The sequence below is a fragment of the Magallana gigas genome, chromosome 3, assembly GCF_963853765.1.
Source record: "Magallana gigas chromosome 3, xbMagGiga1.1, whole genome shotgun sequence".
Lineage (NCBI taxonomy): Eukaryota > Metazoa > Mollusca > Bivalvia > Ostreida > Ostreidae > Magallana > Magallana gigas.
The window spans coordinates 15940542-15968049 of NC_088855.1; the positions used below are offsets into that span (position 1 = coordinate 15940542).

Here is a 27508-nt window from a genome sequence, read left to right on the forward strand (position 1 = left end):
TACACAAAAAGAAACAAAAACCGACCCTCTGACACTTGAAAATTAAGAGGTAAATAAGTGCAGTGTAGACAGGCTGTCGTGTTTTCTGACCATCCTCCCCATCTCCTGAATTAATGAGTCAAAAGCCTGCTTCGGCTCAGTTTATTTTCATATATAATAAGTTGTCTTCCTCCAGGAATGTTTCCCGCGGAGCGCGAGATTTAGCGAGAGCATCCCGAGGATTAAACTTTGTCCGCGTGCACTCACCAGGGGGCGTAACTGATACTCGTCAGCTGAGGAACCCCGGATCACCCCTGCTGTTGGACCATTAATCTTTGTCTGAAACTGAGGGGAGTTTTCAATGACTCTTGGATTATTTACCATGTTGGTCGGAATTGAATGTAAGTAGTTTTAGAATATATTTATAGCTTTAAACGTGATATAGTTCCTGATTTGACATTAATAAGGTGTAGAAAAAAGTTTTCCATTAAATTCAATTTGTTATTTAAAGTTTTGTTATCAAATGATTTGCCATTAGAACGTTTTTTTTTTTAAAGATTTCTCGATTTAAAAAAAACTTTCAAAATTGTCGTATTAAGATTTTTGAATGTTTATCTAAGTTTTCCTTTAAATAACTTATATCACATTTATATTTGAATACCCTTTGAATTTCTGTATATATTTAAAAGTGTGAAACCTATTCCATCTTCATTTTATCTGTTGATATCCCAGAACGTTGTAATACCGGTATACATGTAGTAGTTGCGTAGTTTTGTAGCATATTGAATATGTTCACCTTTCCTTGCGGTATGTTTTTGATAAAAGACGCTAAGAGTGCCACCCAGCTCTGGGCACCCTCTCTAGAGGATGCAGTTTGTATATAGGAATACCAATGCACGTGCATGAGGCCATAACAACATATAATTCTCCGTGCCAGACTCCCGATAATTAGTGGAGGGAGTATGAACTTATCTGGGATGAATTAACCTATCGCATTTACAGTAGGAAATCTAGCCCTAATGGCGTGACATAACGCGATGTCCGGTGCATCGGGCCTCGCATTCCACGAATCGTTCCCTTCTCAAATCTCTTTCAACTTCACACAGCAGAGGAGGGTGGAATGGATGATAGGCTACTCTGTACATCGTAACACAGACCCAAATCTGATTCACCTGATTGCTTTCTTATCTCCATCCAGACCACTTATCTCGACATGTAGGAAAACATATCGATGACCATGCTGTTTGTTCTTTTTATTTCTATCAGTCATTCTGTTACCATATTGACCTTAATCTGTTCGTCCATCTCTCGATTTAAACCGCTGATTGATTGGAGCGCGGCGCTCCTACCGGACCAATGGAATACATCACATTCCATGTTTCATCTTGCCCCCGAATTTTTAGCTCCTAGTTCGTGTAAGCTAGCCAGAGAAACTATTCCATGGCCAATCTAAAAGATTTTCAGGGCCAAGATTCGACCGAAAAAATTCACATCTGAAAAAGATGTGTTTCTTGACCTTTGCATCTTGTGTTTCAATGGAGCATTGTAAGTTATATCATATTTTGATGCCATGGAAATCAGAGAAATCAGAAAGTCTCCTGTTGAAAGGAAACTTGAAATTACAAATTTTTTGCCCGATTAATCGGAAGTATATGTTAACGTGACTACTTCTAACATGAAAAAGTACATTGGGTTTATATGATAATGGCACGAGTCTGGCGTCGTCTAATAAAGCGATTATGTATTTGTCTTCTCCAATAGATAATTGCAAGCCAATAGTACACATCAGTTCTAATTCTATCTGATGAAGCGTCACTCTTACAAACAGAAATAAAACTCCCGCCCAAGAAGAGGTGATGCAAGGGGCTTCCGCCGTAGCAGAGCCCCCAGGATGTGTCAAAAAATTTTATACTGAAGGAAAGTGCATTTCACCAAAAATTGATTTTTGGCAAATACTCGCACACGTGCGGTGATTCTGGCTTTATCTAATTTCAAAACTTGCCAAAGCGTAGGAATTCTCATGAAATCAGTGATCCATGCCCTCATTGTACATTTGAAACCACCCTCCAAATTTCTATCTTGGTGAGAAAGCGCGTCTTGCTATTTGAGAACTGAAGTACACTGTATATTCGTTGTAAACCAGTAAATTTACGTATCTAGAATTCACAGATTTCTATTAAAGTAGCATGGAATGAATAGTGTAATTATTTTTGAACAAGAAACACTTCAAACTGACATACAAAAAAAATACCGAAGATGATAACCGTATTTTATGTTTGATAGTGTGAATGATTGTCCATGTCTTGCTAAATACATGTAATTTTGTCTAAATGACTTGTAAATCATGTAAATTTAAGCAACCTTTACCAGAAAGATTTTGAAATACTGTCGGGACTTTAAGGTCAAAAATGTATTAATATATGTATTTTTTAAAGATAAATTTTAAACAAATGCTTGCATATACGTTCGTTGGGATGTACATTCGTTGGCAAGGGTTACCCACGAAAGCCACGAACATTGGTCCCCCACGAAATATGATGATTCAAAAGTATTAAGACACTGAAGACAATAAAAGCAAATTCTGACACTTTCAACGAAGTTTTTAGAATGATCTTCTACAAGAACTCCTAGAAAAATGGTTTGGTCTTAAAGGTTAACGAAAATAAGGGCGAAGACCGATAAAGTCGTTTGACACGATTAATGAACGGATCCAAAAAAGATATCTTAAGATCTTAAGTCGTGGATATAAAATACAGATCTCAAATCAGTTGTTAACATATGACGCAATATATTCAATATTTCTAAAAAGTAGACGGAAAATAACAATTTATTGCTTGCTTTTTTTACACAAAATGTGAGAAGGAAATCTCAAGAATATGTGTAAGCATGTACAGTCTTATCTTCGTTGATAAATTGAGATTATTTTTTTCCACTCAATAAAAAAGCTCATCTATCAATTTGCTTTATTCATTTTTTGTCTTATCCAGAGATAAATTACCAGGTGGGATTTATACTGGCAATGTATTGCACAACAGTGGTTGAAGTTAAAATTAGAAAATATTTTAATACTTTCAACGAGTCTTTAAAATTTTGTACATGTAAAGATTGTCTGTCAATGAGTCCCATTTAGCGTGTGTATTTTCAAAACAATCTTCCTTAGTTCCGTGAAGAGAAATTTCCAACGCTCAATTCTACTTCAAAAGTCCTTGTTAAATTCCATCCTATACCGAAAAATTTCATCTCATATGAAGAGTCGCGCTGCCAGAAAAAGAAAACTAATGCTTCAGTTAATAGATTTTTTTCTCTCTCAACCAGATGGATTTTTCAAGTTTTAATGTCTATTGCGAAAAATAAAAAACATATGTAAGAAATGGGTATAGTTGTAATGATTGCGAATTAACAAGACAGGTTAGTTTTACTATAGCCGTATCGTTCTCATCTTGCCTTCATGTGAATCTAGTGCCTCATTGGCGAGGAGATCTTGATTCGCCGGGCGGTTATTCGGGGACCGAATCCAACGCTCCCTTCAGCTTCACTTCCTGTCAATGCGTACAGAGTAGCACAAGTGGGAAATATTTCATTTCTTGTGGAGACGTACTTATATATATATATAGATCTATGCATATAACGCCCCTCTCATTTCTGTTTGCAGATTATCTATTGGATTAACAATTTAAGAAAATTACTACAACAGGAAAAAAACCATTTGGTGGACGCAAAATTTGAAGCTTTCTTTATTTAACGATGGAGCATCCTATATATAACATGAAGCGAAGACCAGAGTGAAACATTAAATTTTTGGGAGAAATATTTCATTTGAAAACATCTCTGACAGTTTGACGTAGTGAACATAGAGAATAATACATTGAAAATTTGAAATTCATTCACCATCAGGATGGGAATTCTTAACAGAGGTAAGAAAATATCACAATATTATTTAGAATATAACATGTGGAACTTAGCCAGAAGCATTGAATTATTATTTAAAAAAAATTAAATATGAACATAATTCTGATATAACTTTTCATATTGTAAAAAAGTTTTGATGTTCTTTTTATCTTGAATTAAGCATTTGGCATTCATGAATAGAAATAAATCTTGTGAGAATAGATTCAGAAACAATTCCAGTTAATAGATTTATAGCTAAGAAAAAGAATTAATCATTATTTTGGACATTTATCAAGATAGCTTGGCACAAAAGAAAAAATAAGTAATCATTTCTCAACAGCGTGTCTGTAATTCTGATAACAATACGAGTTGTTAATACCCTTGTCATCAGCTCCTAACCCTGTTGGCTTCGTCCCTTCGTCTGCACAAAAGAGCCGAGTGTCTTCTGCTAATGCAAAGCAGACAGATGTAGAGAGATTAACAGTTATCAGATTCATGACAATCAGTATCTTTGCCACCCATCTTCATACCATGTGCTTCATGATATTCTCTCTCTCTCTCTCTCTCTCTCTCTCTCTCTCTCTCTCTCTCTCTCTCTCTCTCTCTCTCTCTGTGCGTGTCATCCGGCTATTTTATAGCACTTTTCCCTATATTTCAAAAGTCTACACTGCTGGATAATTTCACGATGAATTAGCCCCGTGTGGAAATCTTCGTCTCCGATCGTAATCTACATAAATCCCACAAAAAACAACACCACCCTCCCACATTTGACGTAACATATAATGAGAAACGAAGTTTACAGCGTCTGTTAAAACTATAGTAATGTTTTCTTTCACTTACTCTTACTTCCGTATTATGGAGACTTTTAGTTACTTTTGAATCCAAGAGTCATAATTCTTTCCTCCAAACTTTGACACGGATTTTCCCATATAACACCTTAAAGCGGCTTAAATGTTTCGAAGAGATCTCAAGGTGCTATATGGTTTAGAAAAAGAACAAAAATAGAAGGTAAAGAAAGATAGAATTTATCAATGGTAATGTTACTATCCATTTTATGCTCCTAGTAACTAATACATTATCTATATCATGGGATTTTATATGTGCTAATGAGGACATTGATGATTTCTACAATATTTTCTCATATCATTGAATACTTTTATATGGGATTCGTTTATGATATGTAATGGCAATAAACATATACCAGGTATACACATCTACAATATAATCACGTATGTATAAACACTTTTAAATTACGTTACGTCGCAAATCTATCTTTCTGGTTGTAACTGTCTTTCCCCTATAAACCGTGGCAACACTGATGAATCCCGAGCCATGAAACTATATCTTGTAATCCCGTGATTCATGAGTTAACCAGCGTTTTCAAGTACTCTCATCTTGAATAAAAATGTTAATACATGCATGATCTGCCAAGGAGTCTGGCACGAGTCTGACATAAAGTGCGAAAACTGTCTCTTGCCACACTGACAATAAAAAAATCCCCGTTAATCTTAAAGGTATTCTCAGTGCACCAACATTGAGTTTGGATACACATTGAAATGGACTTAACTTTATAAAAGCAATGGACTTTCAATTTCCCCCTGTCTCACGTCACAAAAACCTTCGCTATTCTTAAAATTACACCAAAAGTGCACAAACATTTGATTTGGAAACACAGTGAGATGGGTAAGCAATGTACTTTGGGTTTCTGGTTCTTTTAATCAATGACATTGAAGACAAACCATAGGGCAAACATTGGGGTAGAATTCATAACGAGATGGGTAAAGTTACATGTACCAACATTGATGACAAGCCATAGGGTTTGAATACAAAACGAAACGGGCTCAACCTTGGAAAAGAAATGGGTTTTACTCTCGGTTCATACAGCCACTACCATTGATGACAAACCTGCTTGCATTAGATGAGATTGACATAGTTTTCATGGTGGGTCTGCTCTCAATCAAGTTCCCCGAGTCAGAACACGAGTTGGCAGATTATGGAGGGTTAAAGGATTACCGGTGAAAATTCATCGTATCATTAGCAATAGGTTAACCTTTGATCTCTAAGAGGTCGGTAATTGTTTCTGCTTGTATCTTAATATTCACCTTTCCTCGGGAACAACTCGCACCAAGGAACTATACAATGATAGTACAATTTACTCACATTCATGTTTTAAAACTTTGTAATTCGAAGATAACAAAACATGCTATCATAGAGAACTATTTCCAAAGAATATAAAAAAACCACTTAGGTTCACTTACTCTTGAATCACGAAAATGGGTATAGATTTCATAGAGGGAAAAGGATGAGTTTCTAAAGTTAAAAGCCCCTGTAACGCATTGGACCATCCTACATGCAATATTTTTCTTCTGTAATACATGGATCCAATTAACTTTCTCATCTTTTAATGGCGCTCTCGCTTTCATTTCGAAGTTGGGGTTATGCTGATTACAAGCTGAAAAACAGCAGACTTGACGAGTTTTGTTCTTACTTATCATTTAGAAATCTTTATTGGCAATGAATTTTATCTCGAGTGTTTTACATTACAAGATCTCAGTTGTGCATGTTACACTCTGCTTTTCAAAGGTCGCCATCGGAGGCAAATTTTGAGAAAATTATCTCCCAACGCTTTTTCCTGATATCGGTTTGCTTTGTTAGCGTGACGGCTTCTTTCACAAAATAAAAACCAGTTGTGCTCTTAAAAATAATCAAAAATGTTTGCGCTCGGATTTGAGCACCAAATGAATATCTTAGAATTTTTGACTTCACTAATTTGAGCGAAGAAGAATGCTTAAGATTAATATGTTTTTCAAATCTTATTTAAGTGTGCCGCATGTTCCTTATGAATTTGCATACGTTTTAAATAAAAAAAGAGTAAAAACTTAGTATGTGACTATGTTTTTCACCCACAAACCTACACATTCTTCACCCACCGTGAACCACAGATACAAAAATGCATAATATTAAACAGAAAGCAACTGTTGCGGCAATTTTTTTTATTAAAAAGATTCGCTTAGCATCAGGTGTGTTCATTTTTACTTACACAGACGTAATAAACTTATGTTCAAAATACCGATATGTTTATATCAAACATCTATAAAATGGAATACTAAAATTTGACCTTTTGTTGATACACTTTCTTGCCAAAATGCCCAAAAGGACCTTAAAAAAGAAACCTTAAAAATGAGTGACACTTTTCCAAGGAACAATTGTTCAAAACGTCCCAAATGAAATCGTACAAGAAACTGGCTTTGTACTCTACGAATGGTTGTACGTTTATCTATAAGTGTTTTACTGCCTCGCACGCGTATGGACATCTTTAAAAACATTATTGTATTACGATCTCTAAGGTCCATTTACTCCCGTTCAACCTTAAACAAACAAATCCTTTCTGTAAGCTTGAAAACAGAGAGGCAGATAATTACTTGAACGTGTTATGGGTGTTTGATGCATACATGAAGAATAGCAACCACGCCATACCTGTAAGGATGAAAACACCTGAATGCCATGCCAAACAATTTTCATGTAAATATTATTATTTTTTCCCATCCGTCCAAATTGTCAAGTTTTGTTTAAGGCGTCAGTTAAACCATTTAAAATGATGAATAAAACGAACCCATAAACAAAAAACCCAGACAAAATAGGAAAGCATTGAAAAAAGGTCTTGCAATTTAGCTGCTGAGGATGGCTCAGGAGTAACAAGCCAGCATACTTTCGCTATCGTGTACCGGTATGTTAGGAGATGCTTTAATGTTCAGACATTGGTGATGAACCAGTAATTTACAGCGACATGTTCATAGCTTAGCATCTAAGGCTTCAGTCGACCTCCAAAGTCGCAATGTACATTCATTCCACGTTGCGTCACTAACTGTTTTTACGCTGGGACCGTTAGTGACAGCTTTTCCTCGGCTCACGCCTGACTTTTAGTGAGACGAACTCCTACATTCCATTCTTTTACCTAAAACACCAAGAGTAATCAAGTTTTGCATGTGTAAAACAGATATCTTGTGCCATTCATGCCAAAAATCTTGACAGTGCAATCTCTTGTAACCTCCCTTTGTTAATCCGGAAGGGCTATTTGAAATGCCATCGTACCATGTAAGTATGCTCCCGTCCTACATTGTTGAGCGATATTACGCATAACGAACTTTTCTCGCCACGTTCCTCTATCACTTTTTTAAATGAAAACATATATTGAATAAATTAAAAGCAGGCCTAGAGGATTAATTACTACCAGGATACGTTATACAATAAAAACAGGGCTTCGTTCAAAGGAAACCAAATTGTTCGTTATATTGGCGTATGTAGGTAGTGAGCATACTCGCTTTTACACACAAATAAGAGTTGATTACATGGCGATTGATCAAACAGTGATATCTTAATGTAGTACTTATGTAATATAAGTACATCTTATCATATGGTTTATTCAACAGGTTATCCATCCGCCATGTTTTGGTTGTTGTGTTCGATTTGGATTCTGGAAAGATCTTGTGCAAACAAAACAGGTAAGAGAACAAAAACAAAACAAAACCAAAAAAATCTAAACATCTGAGCAACAAAACAACTTACATATTATCATAAAACTTTCTACATAAAAAACGAGAATACCGCATTTAAAATGTCAGATGAATGTCTGTTTTGTGTTTTGTCTTTCCATTTTATCAAGAATTTTGGGCAATGCCGAGAAGACACCTGCATATTTAAAAAAAACCAATCACTAATCGTATATAAAGTTCCGTCTAAAATTCTTTATTTGCAATTACCGGTCAAACTTTAGAACACGATGATGAACTGTGCCCCGTTTTATACTATTTATATGTTCTACTGAATTGTGTATATCAACGAGGAGGTGTTTCATTGGATGGAGATTAAGATACGACGGCATATTCTGTCACTTCAAAGCTAACCCCGGTGAATGCCGAATGTACGTGTCCAAACTGGGCGATAGCTGCGGGTTACAAAGCCAGCCGTCGACGCGTGCTCCCTGTAAGTCCAATCTTCAAAGCGATCCTTATCTTCTTCCGAATTGTTGCCATGTCACCATACGACACAGTAACCTTATCGAACGAACGTGTTCGTATGTCGTACGGAATCGTATGAATGGTTTCTCTGTCTACCTTCTACAAGAACAGTAGGGTAAACGATCTGTGGGCTAAAACAGCCTACGTACAAATACGACCATTGGTATCGAAACAATATGACATTTGGACATGGGGAAAGCGAAAGCTTGTCTCGTTTTTGTACAACAAACCCTAGCTCCCCTTACCATTCTTGTAAGTGCTCAAACATCTGTTGCTCTGAAACGTTACTCATCAGGAAGCCAACAAAAATGACAGGCACTGATAAAGACAATTTATAAAATCTCCCACAGGTAGAGTGATTGAACGGCTGATAACCTTTGATTCGAACACACCTTTCTTCTGAATCTATGATATCTGGAAGAATCATCATCCATAAGCAACAACCGTCCCAATTTATTTACAACCTTAATTTTTTTTGTTTTTTATTTGAATTTTGAAAGGAAAACAGAAAAAACACAATATCGATGTTTTTCTCTCAGGAAAAGTGCAAAATGAATGTATCCTAGATCATACGATACCGGTTTATTTATGTTCCTTTTTAGAATTTGAAGGCTATGAAGGCAGATTTTTAAATAAATGGTTTCTCAAGTAAGTAAAACACACAAATGATGTTAGGTTTTCTTATTTCGAGATTTGATTCCAGATTATTCATGCCTTCCGGAAGCACATGCAGTCATTTCTATGTACTAGTATCATAGCACTGTACGGATGATAATTTTTTATTTTGTGGATAAATGAAATTTTCAGTAATCATTCATCAAAGACTCCGATGATTTATAAAAATAAAGAGAATAGTAGTTAGTTCCATCTGGAGCATTAGAGGAAAGATAAAAACTCGGCCGGGACGTTCATCTCTCCGCGTCTTTTATCGTTCAAACGTCGACATTGATCAACTCGCAGACACCCTAAGATATTTGGTATCCTAAGGAAAATAAATACCCCGACCCCTTCCCATGTAAGAAATGTATTGCTGTAGGTTTACATTCATTCATCTACAGCATTTGTTTTTTGACAATTGATTGTTTTTGTTTACGCGATGAGGTCACAGTTATCGCACACAAAGGGTACGCTGATCTCCAATGAAGATCAAATCCGATGTTTTATATCGGAATGATCTTGTCTGAAAGATGATCCCTGTACCTTTTTTTGTTTTTAAGCAACACAAACTGGAACATGAATGATTGAAGATTCATTTTTTTACGGTTACAAAAAATCAAAAGTGTTTTGTCATAATTTCACTTGTAAGTAACTACATGTAATTCATAGCAATGGCAAAAGCATTATTATCAGTGACGATTGTTTTCTTTTTAGATGCGCCAACCTCCTTAACATACAGCCGTCAACATCTATTGGGGAACAAGATTGACCACGCTTGTACCAACTTCACTTTTGGTTCCATGGAGTTCTACAGTCCAAACTATCCCGAAAAATACCCAAATAGCATCGAATGCGTGAGGGCCATCGAAGGTGGGTGTTACTATATACATGTACATTCAAATCAAAAGCCAATACCAAACAGATGTTCAACAATGAGTACGACTGCTTCTTTTGTTTTGGCTAAGAAATTAAAAACTCTGATGGTAGGGTTCTTTACAATTCTCTCTTTACTTTTTAGAAGTCTTTGTTTAAAACTGTATAGCTATTTCCTTCATAGAAGCAAACTGCACCCAATAAATTAAGTCCACCATTACGAATACCGAACGCATTATTCCGTCGTGTGGTTTACAAATAGTTCATCGTTAGAGAAGAAATAGCTAAACAAAATGTGCTATTTAATATGCTAGTTATTTCCCCAGAGCAAATTCTGCAAACGTTTAGATCATCTTTTTGAGACGTACTAATGGCATCGCTTGATTTCTAGTGTTTCATCTTGTGTCCGTCATCTTGTTCCAATTTTGTACCTCTCGTGTAAGAAGAGTTCACCTGTTCGAAAACGATTATTTGGACAAGTGATGGTATATGCCTCTACACACTTATCTGTCAGTCCCCGACGATTAGCACTAATTTGTTGAGTTATGGGAAGAAGAGGAAAGTTGTTAGATCAAATGATGTATGTGTTGTATTGTATTTTGACTTTAGTTGAGGGGAAGCTTGGTTTGTGAGGGCAATGGACCTTAGTACTTGATTTCAGCCTCTATTGTCTGGCCTTAAAAGAAAACAAGTTGTATGTCGTTACAATTTTATTAATGAGAAACCGCAACTCTTAACAACAGAATAAAACAAATTAATAAGTAACAATAATTAAATCAATTTAACAAAATATCCTGAAAATAAATAATTAATTAATAACATTTTAAATTCCAAGTTATAACATCTTAGTTGCGTTTACTTATGAATACTATTTCTAAAGCTAAGATGATTTGAACTACACATACGTACCTTAAAAGAAAACAAGTTGTATGTCGTTACAATTTTATTAATGAGAAACCGCAACTGAGGTTGTCAGGACTCGCATGGCCATTTTATACCCCAGAACCGGTTTCCATGACGTTTCCACAACTTGTTAACTTTCTTAGTACCCATGTGACTTGACCGCATGTGGTCATCCTGTGATCACTGTTTCATAATCTTGATTAAAAGTTTACTCCTTTGCCAAATTTCCAAATTCTTACTTCATAACACCAATATCAGCATTGGCTTATAATAATAAACTTTATCGAAATTCAACATTTTTATCTTTATTCAAACAGTGATCACGTACATGAAATATTTGATGAATCAATTAATAATCCTAGTGCTTGGTCCCAATACTTAAATGTAATCAAAAATTAAGTAACATGTTGACCATCTTTTTAATGCTGACTATCTAGAATACACAATTTGTAAACACGGATCAAGAATATTCCACTACTGACGTATAAGTTAGGTAACTTTTGACCTTGCACTAGATATAAGAAATAGGACCTTTAACATAAATGAATGCTATGAATATATAGTCAAATATAAAAATAATATAAAAATTCTATATTAATTACTTCCTCGCCCGTAAAAATTTGGTGCTCCAAATTTAAAAACAGTTTGAGTGCCAACCATATTTTACATGATTTGTCATTTATAAGTGTATAAACACCATTCGAAACAATGATAAAAATTACAACATCTCACTATAAATGTTATATAAGTACACAGTTTACATCCAACCACTGTTCATAATGTTCACCGTTTGTTAGGTATGTGGAAAGTCACATGATCACAGTTTGTAAATACACAGTGTTGTCTAGGAGTTACACAGTTCACTTTGTTTCACTTGTATTTGCACAGTTCACAAGTGTTAGTACCATTACCTATTTAGGTAAATATAGCGTCATTGTATACATAGTCCTTAAAGCACTCCTTTTTGTTTTGATTAGATTGTGTACAATATGGTGTAGCACCTTGGGCGAGTCGTCATTTAACATCATCGGAGTGATTCATGAAAAATATAAAAAAAAAATAACATAGTTAGTAAATATACAATATATAAACAACACATATTTTATGTAGTTTTATTAATACATCTTTATGTTGGCTACTAATATATTTTCATATATAAATAACTTATTATTATAGTATAGTCTGCAATCATCCGTAGAATATTTGACAATCAGTTTAAATGAAAAGAAAATGCGAGTAACATAAGAAACAAACATGACAATGAGAGTGCTAAGCAAGCATTAGAAGACAGAAGTCTTAATATTTGTAATACTCAAGATGCTTTTGGATGCTGATTGAAGGAATAGGCATTGTTATGTTTCCGTGTTTCAGCAAGATATATGCCATGTAAGGTTGTTTCATAACTTTCTTTACTCGATATCGATTTATCCATGACAGTTTAGTACAGGGTGGAATTTCTATAGTTGAATATTGTAATTTGTTTGTAACTTTGAAATCTGTCCAATCAGTTATCAGTATTCTCGATGGGAAATCTTTTATGTACATGTTTGAAATTGAAGAGGGTGGATTTATCTCAAGCAAGGATGGACACAACGACAGAGAAATTAGCGGAATGATAGCACAATTAGTACCTGAAGTTACCTCTAGAATAATTGTTGTTCCACACCGATACCGCTTATTCATATTAAGAAGCACTAGAGCACATGTGACAAGAATAAAAATAGAGAGAGCAAATAAGACATGATCCCATTTCAAAGTATCCTTGATAACGTCTAAAATGTGTTTAGGGTTTTCAGTTGTAGTTTGTAGAAAAACATATTCATTCTCAACAGCTTTGGCATAAGGGGATTGTTTTAAAAGCGAAATAAGTAATAAAAGTTTTCTCTGTTTGAAAAATAACCATCCTGAAATCAGAGATACCAAAATTGTCATGATAAATGAAATATAAGTCAATACATCATTAGTAGTCGGCCAGATAGTATTTAATTCAATATCTCCAGTCAAAATTGGTTCTGATAGTGATTGGAAAATTTTTTCGTTTCTTTTAGTAGCATCAGTCATTTTTTTCATGTTAAAATGAAGTTTTGAATCTGCGACTAGCCTTTTTTGAAAATCATGCTTATACATTTCAAATCCAGGAATTTGTACTTTTAAAGAAGAAGCAAACGTAGTGTCAGCTTGTAATGCCAGTAATTTTGAGTCATTAAAGAACTGTTGCAATAATGCTAAATTAACTGGATGGAATATCTGAACTTTAGATTCTGTTTGACACTTGACTAACCTGGGTGGAAGATACCAGTATTTTGTAGTTATGGAACATCTGCAAGGTAGTTGAATTATACACATAGAACATCCATGTAAAATTGTTTGATTGTTTGGACAATCTACAATGAGGTGATAACTGTTGTAAACTAAAGTAGACCCTGCTGATAATTCAATAGCCGTAGGTCTAAGTAAATCATGTTGAAATCGGAAATTACACATTTCATTTACAGACTGTTTATCATTAGCAAATAAACTCATAATACAGGATTTCTGAGTGACCGGCATGAGGGCTTTATTGAAATTGCAAAGATATAGCTGGTGCTTGTGACAAGTTGCTAAGTCAGTCTTGTCCAAGAGTAAATAGTACTGTTGGTGTGATGTAATGGCTAGGTAGTCCGGTAAATCAAGCAGTTGCGTAGCATGATTGGACGTTTCATTGACAGGTACTGGCATGGATATAACTTGATAGAGATTCAGTGGTAGTTTTTCATGTGAAAGTGGAAATTTAAGTGTTACATATATTGCTCCGAAATGTCGTCCAAATACAAATTGACCATGTTTATAATAATATTCTGGATCTTTAATCGTTAAGTAAAAATTTGAATATTCTTCTGTTAGAATTTTTGAAACTTCTTGGATGGTATTTGTGATGACCGGTGTGGATATAAGTGCAGGTGATAGTTTACCATCAATTAAGTTACCAATGGATTGTTTGAAAGCCGAGTATTGTTTTACCAATGTGTGTGCAGTTTCCATATGAGAATTATAAAGTTCGGAAAGTTGAAGAAGACCACTTTGAAAATTTTGAATTTGTTCCGTTATGATTTGTGATAAATTTGTTATGACCAAATAGTTTTCTTTTACACTCTCCTGGATATTGTTAAATCGATTGTCTGCAGCCGACATAAATGAAGAAAATTGATGTGATTGCATCTTGATGAATTTAGCGACTTTAATGTTGCTTTTTATCAAAGAGTTTACATGTTGTTTTAGAATATTTACATCATCCATTGTTGCAGTCCCAAACAAAGATTTTGATAAGTCACCAACAAATGGTAAGAGAGATTTCTTTTTTCTGTTTGAAATTCGAATAAATGGTACATTTTCATCTAAAAACTTGTATGTGTCTTTAAATTCAAGCATTGTTCTAGCATCTAAATCTTCTATTTGATGCAAAAATCTTGTAAAACTTGAGCAAGCTTTAGATGGTAATGTAATACAATCATATTTTAAATTAGGTCGTGGGGGTAGTTTCGGAAGAACTATTTCATAAGTCTGTCTCCAATACTCGTTAGTTAGTACAAAATTTTTCTCACTTTTAAAAATTGTACCATAGTTAAGCCGATGAACTGATCCTGGTATTGTCAGAGGATGAGACCCTTGTATTACCATTCCCAATACTGACACACGGGAGGAAAATACGCCCCAGAACATCATCATCAACAATAAATTTGTGGGCCATTGAATTTCTACAAATAGACCAAAGATAAAAAAAAAATTAGTGGTGTTTTGTCAAAATGTGTTGATCAGGCACATAATGCACCACGATTTTTATTATTAAAACGTCCAAATAAAAAAATAACGTTATTTGAAAAGATATCCCATAGCACCACATGTTTTATTGGATGTACATGTATTTATGGTTTTTTAAGCGTTGTTGGAAATTTCCGTTTCTTCCCTTGTTTAGTGTGTTTAACGAAGTATTCTCGTACAAGTTCCTGGCTTAAATTTTCCTCTGGTTCCCAAGATTTGCTACCATCTTCCCATTTTACAAAGAATTCCCTTTTACCAGTACGATTTCTGAGCTTTAATACTTTGTCAACAGGATAATACGTGTTATCTTGGATTTTGTCAACATTGTTATCTATAGGGGGATTTAAATTTTCCCTTGCATTTTCAACGACATTTTGATTATTGTCATTATTTTCATTAAATAATCTGCCTATGTCCTGTTCAGGTTGCTGATCTCTGATGTCATCACCTGGCACGTAATCTTTTAATCTGCTCGCGTTTACATAAGATTTCAGTTCTTTGTGATTTGAACATCTTCGAAGTTTGTATGTAAAATTTGGTCCCAATTCAGATATATAATATGGACCATCATATTTGTCAATGAGCTTTGGTGATTTACCCACTGGAGTTTTAAATTGCTGTAATAGAACCATTTGATTTAATCTGAAGGAAGGTTCTTTTGCCCGTTCATCATATCTTTCTTTTGATTTCGCTTGTTTCTCCGCTATATTTTCATTAGCTATCTCATGCGTAATTTTTAAATTTTCGAGTATATCGCGGATATGCTCCTTAGCATCTGCTTGCAGCGAGTCTTTGGGTGTTACACTCAAATCAAAAGGCAAATTCATTTCACGACCAAAAGCCATATAGAAGGGAGAATGGTCTGTTGATTGAGTACAAGGTGAATTTCTTAGTGCCATTAGAATTCCAGGAATTAATTTCGGCCAATTGTTTTGTTCTTTGTCAGTGTAAGCTCGAATCGCTTGTAAGATTGTTCGATTGTTTCTCTCGCAAAAACTGTTTGATTGAGGATGATAAGCTGAAGTGAAATGTTTTTTTACATTAAAGATTTCACACAGGGACAATATTAAGTTTGATGTAAATTGTTTCCCTAGATCAGACACTAGTTTTAGTGGTGCTCCATATCTTGAAAAAATTTGTTCAAACAAAATTTTTGCAACCTCTTTGCTTTCTTGATTTTTAAGAGGGAAAGCTTCAATCCATCTTGTAAATGAATCTACAACCAGAAGCAAGTATTGATAACCCTCAGTTGTTTTACTTAGTTTCAAAAAATCAATGTGCCATCGTTCAAATGGACCATCTATAGGCATAGATGTCAGAGGCGGAGGACCATTATGTTTGTGCTTTTTGATTCTTTGACACCTTTCACATGATTGAATGTAATCATAAATTTCTTGATGCATTCTTGGCCAATGATATTTTCGTTTAAGAGCTGCCATGACCTTTTCTACCCCAAAATGAGCCCCTCCAGCTTTATTGTCGTGATAAGCTGTGAGTGCGTCTAAACGAAGTTTTTTGGGTAAAGCTAATTGTTTAATCCACCTATCATCATCCTTGACCTTTTTGGTTCGTCTCTGGAACCAGTGATAAAGCACACCATTGCAAAGACTGTATGACTCTGATTGTGCAATGACCTTTTTGCGTTCTTTGCTAACATCGGGAAGAGTTTCTGACTCTAAATACAAATATATGTCTCTGAAATCAGGGCATTCTTTCTGAAGAAATCCCATGTTTTCATGTACTAAAGACAAGTTTGGTTCAATATTGTCAGGTTCCACAGTAGTGACCTGCACACTACTTTCATAGTGGAACTCAACTTCTACAGTTGCACCATGTTCAAAAACTTCAATACTATGAGAATGGGTAACATTTTCATCTTGATTTGCATACGTTCGTCTACTGAGAGCATCTGCTACTACATTGCTTTTTCCCTCCTTGTGAATTATCTTAAAATTGTACCCTTGTAGCTCAAGGGACCACCTGGCTAATCTGCCAGTTGTGGATTTTTGTGACATTAAATATTGTAATGGTTTGTGGTCTGTGAAGACCAAGAATTCATTATTTGAAAGGTATGTCTTGTATTCTCTTATACCTTCAATGACAGCTAGACATTCAACATCAGATGCGGACCAATTTCTTTCAGGTTTAGATAATGATCGACCACCATAGGCAATGACATGTTCTCTGTTTCCCTTATCTTTTTGTGAAAGAATATAACCAATGGCTGAATTGGAAGCATCAGTTGTTAAAATGAAAGGTTTGTTCATATTTGGATACGCAAGAATTGGGGCAGATGTTAATTTTCTTTTTAAAGTTTCAAAAGCAATTTGACAATCTTCGTTCCAAATGAAATCTTCGTCTTTTCGCAACAATTTGTTTAAGGGTTCAACCAATGTTGAAAAACTTTTAATGAAACGTCTGTAATAATTGCACATTCCCAAAAATGATCTAATATCTTTTATCTTTTGAGGGATCGGAAAAGTATCAATAATTTTTGTTTTGTTGGGGTCAACTTGAATACCTTGTTTAGAAATAAGATGCCCAAGGAATTTAACTTCTTTGGCCGCAAAGTGACATTTCTTAGGGTTTAAGGTTAAACCTGCATTTCTCAAACGACCAAAAAGATCTTTAAGATGTTGTAAATGAGAATTGAAATCTTTTGAAAAGACACAAATGTCGTCCACATAAACCAACATGTTTTTCCAATGTAAACCCCTTAAAATTTGTGACATTGCCATTTGAAATGAAACACAGCTGTTTTTTAATCCCATACCTAATCTTTTCCATTCATAAACTCCATTTTGAGTAATGAACGCTGCTTTATGTCTGGTTTCCGGATCCATTTGTAATTGCCAATACCCAGAATGCAGATCAAAAGTAGAAAATATTTGAGATTCTGCCTCTGCAATAGTGTCAAAGACACACTCAAGTCTGGGTAGGGGAAATGACAAAGGTTTTGTAATTTTATTTAATTTGCGATAGTCTACACAGAATCTATATTTTCCATCCTTTTTCTTTACTAAGACAACAGGTGAATGATATTCACTATTTGATTCTTCAACAATGTCATTTTCTAATAGCTCTTGAACTTGTCTATCTATTTCTTTTTGTAAATGAGGGGGTTGACGATAAAAAGGCATTCGAATGGGGGGAGCGTCGTATGTCTCTATTTTGTGTGAAAATCTCCCAATCGATTTCCCCATTTCTGATAAATCCACTGAAAAGATATCCCTGTAATCTCTTAAAAAATTTTGCAGTTTCGACTTTTGAGTATCATTTAATTCAGAGTTTTTCAAGTCAAAGGTTATTGGAGTTTTTTGCTGACTTTTTGAGTTTAATTGTGTTTCTATTGCATTAGTTTGAACACATTCTGGGGAATAAAAAGGAATAATGTCATGTGTGTTTACACATTCAACTGAGGCAACAATAGCGTTGTTGTTAAGCATGATTTCCTCTTCGGTCGGATTGCAGATTTTTAAAACACCGCGTTGATTTTGAATACGCGTGATTGTTTTTGCTGCTAATAAGTTCATATGATTTATATTTTCAGTGGGTTCCAAATAAACAGTTTGTTTACATTTTAGTCTGGAGATTTTGACGGGAACTAACATTTCATGATTTGCTGGGATGGTTATTTTCTGAGCTGTTCTAGCAAAATGATGCTTGTCCACAATTGGTAAAGAGTTGTTTGCCTCTGCAATTTGAATAGTTTTAGAACCTAGATGTATTGAAACATTATGCTTTTCCATGAAATCCATGCCAATAATCAAAGATTGATTCAGACCTCTAACAACATGAACGGAAGTCCAAAGAATTTTGTGGTTCATTTCAATCGGGAGAGATAACTTACCCAAAATAGGAAGAGTATTGTTACTAACCCCTTTTATCACGTCATAATCCGGGCGGGATAATTTTGAATTTGCATACTCTGATTTTTGAAAAAATGATTGACTGACAAGTGTTATTTGAGAACCCGTGTCAACCAGTGCTTTCGTTTTTCTGATACCAATTTGTACATCTATTGTGTTTCGCGATTGTAGGGCCATAGTTAATCCTAAAACCACCGCTTTCTGACCTTTGTGCCCATCCTTGGAGTACCCAGGGATAGGCGCGCACCCCTATTGGGTTCTGTTAACACGTCTCGACGATCGACAGACACTAGCAAAATGATCTGGCTTGCCACACTTGAGACATAATTTACCTAGAGCTCGGCAATTTCGCCTGCTCGCGCAATTTCCACCACAACCTTGGCATTTAACAAATGTGTTTTTGGAATAATTTTGATTAAAATTTGAATTTGGATGCTGCAAAAAATTCGAACGAAAATTTCTTTGAGTGTTTTGGCTAAAACGATTTTGAAAAGATTGGTTACGAAAATTTGAATTGTTTGTGTTGGAAATTGCAGCCGCGGTCGCTTCTAGTTTGTTAGATAAACTTGACATTAATCTGTCTTCTAATTGCTGAATAGAAGCTGCAAACGAAGCATTTGCAGTTTCTGTACTACTTATGGTTTGCTCCGCCACAAGAGCAAGTTTTCGAACTTTTTCTAAAGTATCCGGACTTTGAGGCATTACGATTTGTCTCAATTCGGATTTTAACCCCTGAATAGTGATCCCTACAAGCAAGTGCATGGGAAGATCATACTCAGTGGTCAAACGCGTTACACGAGCCATGTAGTCGTCTACTTTTTCCTCTTTATATTGTTTTAAATTTAACAAATTTAAATCAAAGGACGATTTTTGTTTCTGAAATCTTTCCAAAAAAGAATTTTTTAATGTTTCTAAAGAAGTTTTTATCGTATCATTAAGCTGAAAGTACCACTGCTTAGGGATATCCGTTAAATAAAAAGGAAAAGCAGACAAAGCTGCCGATTCCGACATATTAAAATATGCCACCATGGCCATGAAAAGAGACCACCATTGACTAGCGGGTTCAGCCTGGTGGTATGGAGACAATTTTATAACATTCGGCGCGTGCCGAATCTCCTGTGGCGGCGCATGAGTGGATGATAGTGAATAGGGTGGTAAAGATGCAGTTACGTTAACCGAATGAGTTGAATGAGGCGTTGCAGATGAAGTTACAGAAGTAATATTACTTGTAGCTGGTCTTAAGGATGGCCGTGCCGGCACATCAGGAGACTGCCTATCCGAGGAGGGAGTAGCCAGGTCGCTCAAAAGTCTCCTCGCCCTCTGCAGGCTTTGCATCCTGATGGATGGTGGCGCCGTTGGTGTTGCCCCGATGGCGGTAGTTGGAGCCGACGTCGGTCTAACGGGAAACATTCCCTGGAAATTGTTTATAGATTTGCCATTCCTAAGATCCATTTCCGAAGATTAAGGATTCTCCACCAGATTGTTGTATTGTATTTTGACTTTAGTTGAGGGGAAGCTTGGTTTGTGAGGGCAATGGACCTTAGTACTTGATTTCAGCCTCTATTGTCTGGCCTTAAAAGAAAACAAGTTGTATGTCGTTACAATTTTATTAATGAGAAACCGCAACTCTTAACAACAGAATAAAACAAATTAATAAGTAACAATAATTAAATCAATTTAACAAAATATCCTGAAAATAAATAATTAATTAATAACATTTTAAATTCCAAGTTATAACATCTTAGTTGCGTTTACTTATGAATACTATTTCTAAAGCTAAGATGATTTGAACTACACATACGTACCTTAAAAGAAAACAAGTTGTATGTCGTTACAATTTTATTAATGAGAAACCGCAACTGAGGTTGTCAGGACTCGCATGGCCATTTTATACCCCAGAACCGGTTTCCATGACGTTTCCACAACTTGTTAACTTTCTTAGTACCCATGTGACTTGACCGCATGTGGTCATCCTGTGATCACTGTTTCATAATCTTGATTAAAAGTTTACTCCTTTGCCAAATTTCCAAATTCTTACTTCATAACACCAATATCAGCATTGGCTTATAATAATAAACTTTATCGAAATTCAACATTTTTATCTTTATTCAAACAGTGATCACGTACATGAAATATTTGATGAATCAATTAATAATCCTAGTGCTTGGTCCCAATACTTAAATGTAATCAAAAATTAAGTAACATGTTGACCATCTTTTTAATGCTGACTATCTAGAATACACAATTTGTAAACACGGATCAAGAATATTCCACTACTGACGTATAAGTTAGGTAACTTTTGACCTTGCACTAGATATAAGAAATAGGACCTTTAACATAAATGAATGCTATGAATATATAGTCAAATATAAAAATAATATAAAAATTCTATATTATATGCAAGGCTGAAAAAACACAGAAAAACGATAGCGACTTCAGTGTTCACGCTGTTTTAAGAACCATTCAATATAATGTTGAAAACAATTAATCTTTTCTTAATACAGTTAATTGGCGTGAACAATGTGCATATTTTAACAGAGTAAAAACCAGAAACTGAATTTTGATTCATCTCTTTTTTAAATCAAAGTCACGACATGTATATTTTTTCTATGTAATTGTTTTTATGGTTACACATAATGTGGAAGTTGAAATGAATTCCAGTCCTGGCTTTGTAAGTGGCCATGTTTCCAGATAGGAAATCTCAATGTTTTATAAAGAAGAAGAAACGCATAAAAGATACACCATTTCACTTTATTGCACTTTTACAAATGCTTCTTCAAGAGTAGAAAAATGGTTCCCCATTCATCTCCCCACCACCTCTGCGATAGGGACTGCCCAGAAAACCCTTTACATCAGTCATACTGATGCAGGAACATCCAAAGTCTGGCAAAGAATGTGTTTTGTACATCAACACGAATCACAAAGAGATAGCTGGTAATCCCATCAAAAAGAATTAACGATTATAGTTCCCCTGGTCTGCAGATTCTGCAGGAAGCCGCAGGTATTGCCTCGAATTGCCATCTTCCATCAATAAACACCAGGCAATGTTGATTTAATTGCAGAGTAAAATGTCATTATCGATGCGATTCACTTCTTAAGTAAACTTTGATCCACAAAGGTGTCAATTGCTGTTCTAAGCATTTCTTCGTCTGTGATGTTTCAGCCAAAATCGTTCTACCAGATGTGAATTAGAAGGTTGCAAAAGGTTATGAACAAACAAGATTTTACCTCAAAACTTCGATTTGAAGAAATCGTATGGCGTTTTGATATTTCAAATTACTTACGCTTAAATTAAGCATTTTAATGTAAACATTTATTATTCTTCCTTCAACAGTTATACAGTAGTCTAATTCTTTCAAGTAGAATGCATATTGTGACGCAATAGAAATCTTTGGTTGCCTATGACTTTGCGAATAAAGAAAAGAACTTCAATCCACGATTCTTTAATGAAAGATGAAAAAAACAGTTTCAAAACAAAAACATCTTTGATACAATTTACAAATCATAATCCAATTTGCCCCCTGAATTAGGAATCAGAAAAAACCAAAACACTTGAAGTTTTGAAGTTTGTCTCGTATAGTTTTCGAACTTTGTACCTAAAATCCCATTAAAAGGCTTATAAAGTCATTAGATGCTGCTTAATTCATCTCCCATTTTTCTGATATTTTGGGGGCTTAATTGGCTCAATCGGGGCTGCCTGTGTCAAATTAAAATAGCGAGGAGGAATACGAAAATGTGTCTCGCTTGGCGGTGTTCTATAAAAATGCCTCCAGTTCGATCTATTCCCTGTTGGAGAAATGTATAAAATGTATCTGTTCATTTGGGGTTCTATTAGAAAAAATAATTACTTCCTAGCTGTACTGCACGAAGAGCCCGCCTTCTACAATCCAACCTAACTGGAAAAACGGTTTTTAACATTTGCATTTGCTGAATATTCCAAAACAAATTCTGGCAATGATCATTCAATTAATATCATTATGCAATGTTCTTGAACATATTTTAGTAATTGTTAAAAATGAAGGAGGGCAAGTTCGGCAAAATGCATTTCCTATCATTAGTTGCAGATTCTAACGTGAATTGTATCAGCAAATACAAAACACGGTTACAACAGCGACAATATTTACTTTTTACAATGCGCATTTAATACGGTAATCAATATCGAAGATTTAACAAACTCTTAGAAATTAAGTTTGAAAACATTTCAAAACACAACTAACTTTTGAATTTATCTCTATGCAAACAAGATTTACAGAAAGTGTTGTATTTCTGTAGTGAATAATAAAAAGTAAAAGTTCATCTTCGTACAATTCTGTCTTTTTACAATTATAGACATTTTTTACGATACCTTCCCAAAGATAAGATCGATATCAACCTTAACCTAATTTCTACTCTAGACCTATTTTCCGTGAAACTAGGCTTTTGCAAAAACACATATTTTTGAATCAAACGTAAAATCAAACCGAATCAAACCCTCTCCCGACATTGCAAGAGCTCGTATTAATTTTCAAACATAACAAAACCATATGTAATTTCAAACGTCCGCATCAGTTTCTTATCTCGTAGATAAATACTTCTTCCTAATTACACTTTCTGACACCGTCTCCCATTTTACAGTTCAAACAGACGTCCACCTGCCGCTAAATAGGTTTTAAAGCTCTCTCCGATTTAACTTGCAAGATTAGCTAACCATTCATCATGTCTTGTGAAAGCTGCAGACTACTTAGAGACCGATGCTTTGCACCTGTTGCAACTTTAATATACCGTGCTTATTTAGCTCTCCGGGTACACAAGACATCATGTCATAGATTGTCAGCGTTAAATACAAACGTTGCTCGAGTTTTTGTCATGGTTTATTTGTAATGAACGTGGATCCCGATAGTCATAACTTTTTAAACATGATTTAAAAGGGGTGGGGGAGGGAAAAGATTCCAATTTCGTTTTAATTCAAAAGGTATGCCAATTACTTGTTGTATTCTTCAGTTTGGTAACGTATTTGTAAAAGCATGATCATGTAATTTTCATAAATCATTTGAACCTTACCGAAATGCTTGGACGATATATTAACTTGTTTGACTGGCTTGCAGTGTCGAACATACAAACTTACATGCTGTCAGCACGGTTGTAATCATTTGAACATATCATTTGCTTACGTAATACCCAAATTTTATCACGTCCTATTTTGTATGTCTATATATGTCCTATAACTTGAGCGCCAACTTTGCATTTTGGAGTCTATCATATACATGTACCTTCAAGACAAAGCTTAATTATAAAGAGGAGATTTCTTTATATTTTTCAGCACAACCTGGATTTGAAATCCAGCTCGACTTCCGGGAGAAATTCGACATGGAGGATGGAAAAGACAAGGACTGTCGCTATGACTACCTAGAGGTTAGGGACGGGCCGTTCGGATACTCCCAGCTGTTCGGGCGATATTGTGGCAAACGTTTCCCTCCTCTGCTCATCTCCAAGGGCAGGTTCCTTTGGTTGAGATTTGTTAGCGACAAAGCTGCGAACTATGGAGGCTTCAAAGGAGTTTTCAGTTTCATCAAGAAAGAAAGTAAGTGGCCATGTCAGTATAGACGTTGAAAGCTACACTAAGGGAATCTTGAATCTTTGATATAATTTGTAACGTCTTGTTTTTTGACGTTGCAGAATACAACGCAGAATTGGAAGCTCTGAGCGTCTGTCGCATTCCAGTCCACCATATGCACGGATTTCTGTCGTCTGTCGACATGTCAACTCTTCTGAATGGCAATGTCGATTGCACATGGGAAATACAGGCTCCGCCAAGAAGCAAGGTACAATTTGTATCCGCTGTATCTCATGCACAGATAATCGTTTGATCACACAATTTCTTGTCAGCTATTTGTTTCTCACATTCCAACTGGCACATTTCAGATTTTCCTGTCCAATTTCAAAGTAGCTTGGCGCGTGCAACTCTCATCCCCATGTGACTCAACGAGAATTGAGATCTACGAGACGTCTTCCACTGAGAGTGCCCTGAAAGGCTCCTTCTGTTTTGGGTCGATTCCGGACCTAGTCATCGACAGCAGTGTGGCGTTCATCCGGGTCTTTTCGCCTGCTCTGTCCATTAAACCAGAACTCACATTTTCCTACACAGTTTTGAGAGATGCTAACAGACCGACGTTTGTGACATCTAACTATGGTATGCGGCAATATCTTGATAACTTATACGAGTTTCTTTCTTATTTTTGGAAAGGGGTCGGATGGGCTGGTTCTTTATTACCTACTAGATAATAACATTCTCCCCTTATCTTACATTGGTAATTTCTGACAAAGGATACGTGGTTTTTTTTTAAAACATTACTCTTTCAATTTAACTAGGCTCCAGCAAGAAAAATGACCCGGTTTGCTCTTCGTCCGAATTCATATGTGATGAAGCGTGTCTCAGCAAGTCTCTGAGGTGTGACGGCATCAAGAACTGTCCCTCTGGACAAGACGAGCTGCATTGTGGAGAACAAGAGGAGGGTACGTATGTTCAGAGAGCAGTTTCTTTGACATTACTTTCTAGCATTAACATATCAGATGTGTCTGGCACGGGAACAACTTCTTCCAATTTTATTTCTATTCTCAGTAATCTGACAAATGTTGTGGTTTTTTTCGTTGGAAAAAAATATCATTGAAAGGGGGTCACCTGTTGGTGCAAAAAGTTCACAAACCAGATCTACCAACTGAAAATACACTCGTTGAAATGTTTCGCTTTTGTCTGGATTCAGATTAGAAAAAAAAAACCGTCGTGTATTTTTTAAACATAAAAATGTTAATTCGAATTTCTTTTTAAAAATAATTTTGTTACTTTATTTCAAATTTGCATGCTTCATGAGTTTATCCATCGCGGTCAGAAACCGTGCGCAGAGTTTCAATTATATTTTCAAAATTAATCTATTCCATTGTCTTGAATGCAAGAATAATTCGGATTGATAAATATTTACCTACTTACACGAGCGATCTATTCCGGACCTTCGCGCCGTTGATTGGATCTGACACATCATAAACTCTCTGATCGCATACACAAGCCAGACCGCCGGCATATGGCCGCTAGCGGAAACGGAATATAATGTTCTCGGGCCCCGCAGACCAATTGCAATTTTACACAATTTTCTTTTAATTTTGTTTTAGGTGTTATGTATATCATATGGTTTTAGTCTTTGTTTAAATGGTGAAATTGTTTATAAAACATTTACGCCATGTTGGTATGTGTGTGAAAATGCAATTACCAGAAGAAAAGATGCGTTTGGCGATGTTAAATAATCTTAAGAGGTCGGGGATTTCTGTTAGGATCGGTATTCAAAGGGATTATGTTTACTTTACTTTACAATACGGCTGATAAACATTTTGGATGAGAAGTAATTTTTTTATCAGATCAGGGTGTCAGTCTTCAATGTTTCCTGACATGAAAATGAAATGACAATGATAATAATATGTATTAAAGATAATTGCAATCTGTTTGATGAGAGATTAACTTTCGTATTACAGAATCTGAGGTTCCCCTCTACATCATCGGAGCCGGTGCGCTAGGGGGCGTCGTTATCACAGCTATCATCATTGCAGTCTGTGCTTCTTGTTATTGCAAGAGGAACCGGAAACGCAGAGAAAGGGAACTTGCTAAACACCAAGAAAAACTGAAAGAGAGCACCATAGAAATGTCAAGCAACAGTACAACCACTACCATGGGGAGTAACAAAAAGGGCGTCCCTCCCGTGGGGTACTTCTCTTTGCCTCGTTCTCACGGAGGCAAAAATTACAAGGACCACCGAAACAGCTTGACAAATTCCCAGTCGCCCTCTGAAGGGGAATACCCCGACCAGTCCTCAGATCCGGGCACCTATAAAAAGTTTACCATTCTTGACCCTTACATGGAGGATGAGACCAGTCCCCCGCCCTCGCTCTACAATCAAACGACGGGTCTAACGACCATCATAGAGCGTCATGATATGCCCCCGCAGACTGAGATTGACGGTAGTTACGGATGGACGGGGTATGGGTGGAAGCAACCTGCTTCATCACTCAACGAAAATCTGGCCAAACTAGCGCGTTACAATATGCCGCAACACGAGCAACCGCATCACCAACAGAAAGTGTTTAAGTATAATCCGGAGAATAAAATGTACATGGACCCAAAGTATGAAATGTACTTAGAGCAAAAAATGCCAGTAAACAAAGACTACAAAACTAAATACGGCACACCTGTTGAAATAGACAGCTCATTACATGATGACCACACTCACAAACAATTTAAACTGAAAATTCAGGATCCTGATATTACACGTGACCTTGAAGTGACGTAATGATGACATCACGTATCATTGATATTTCAATACATTTCTTTTCATTCATTGTGCACGTGTAGGGTAAATGAATTTGTCTGTATTCATTTGTAAATACTTTAATCTTGTAATATATTTTGTTTTCTTTTTCTTTCATTGTCATTGGCTTTGTGATTTGTGAGTAAGTAGTTTTGTACTGATGTTTGGAACTCAAATACACTTTTGAAATAAT

General features: G+C 35.6%; 1 protein-coding gene and 1 long non-coding RNA gene across 3 annotated transcripts; one reads left to right on the forward strand and one right to left on the reverse strand.

The window, feature by feature from the left end:
• The first annotated feature begins 102 nt into the window (after positions 1-102).
• On the forward strand, positions 103-27508 carry LOC105349129 (neuropilin and tolloid-like protein 1). 2 transcript variants are annotated; one of them, XM_011458825.4, is made up of 9 exons: positions 103-380; positions 3632-3893; positions 8298-8369; positions 10257-10412; positions 24285-24545; positions 24641-24786; positions 24887-25154; positions 25334-25477; positions 26486-27508. In XM_011458825.4, exons 2-9 carry the CDS (start codon positions 3875-3877, stop codon positions 27295-27297), a joined length of 1878 nt encoding a protein of 625 aa, XP_011457127.3. In that variant the 5' UTR covers positions 103-380; positions 3632-3874; the 3' UTR covers positions 27298-27508. The 2 variants fall into 2 exon arrangements, with proteins under 2 accessions (XP_011457127.3, XP_019918238.3); XM_020062679.3 differs by lacking the exon at positions 103-380 and adding an exon at positions 3360-3544.
• On the reverse strand, positions 12355-15031 carry LOC136273663 (uncharacterized). The gene is made up of 2 exons (XR_010711868.1): positions 14900-15031; positions 12355-13638 (listed from the first exon to the last, which is right to left on the reverse strand). It is a non-coding gene; the product is annotated as an uncharacterized lncRNA (long non-coding RNA).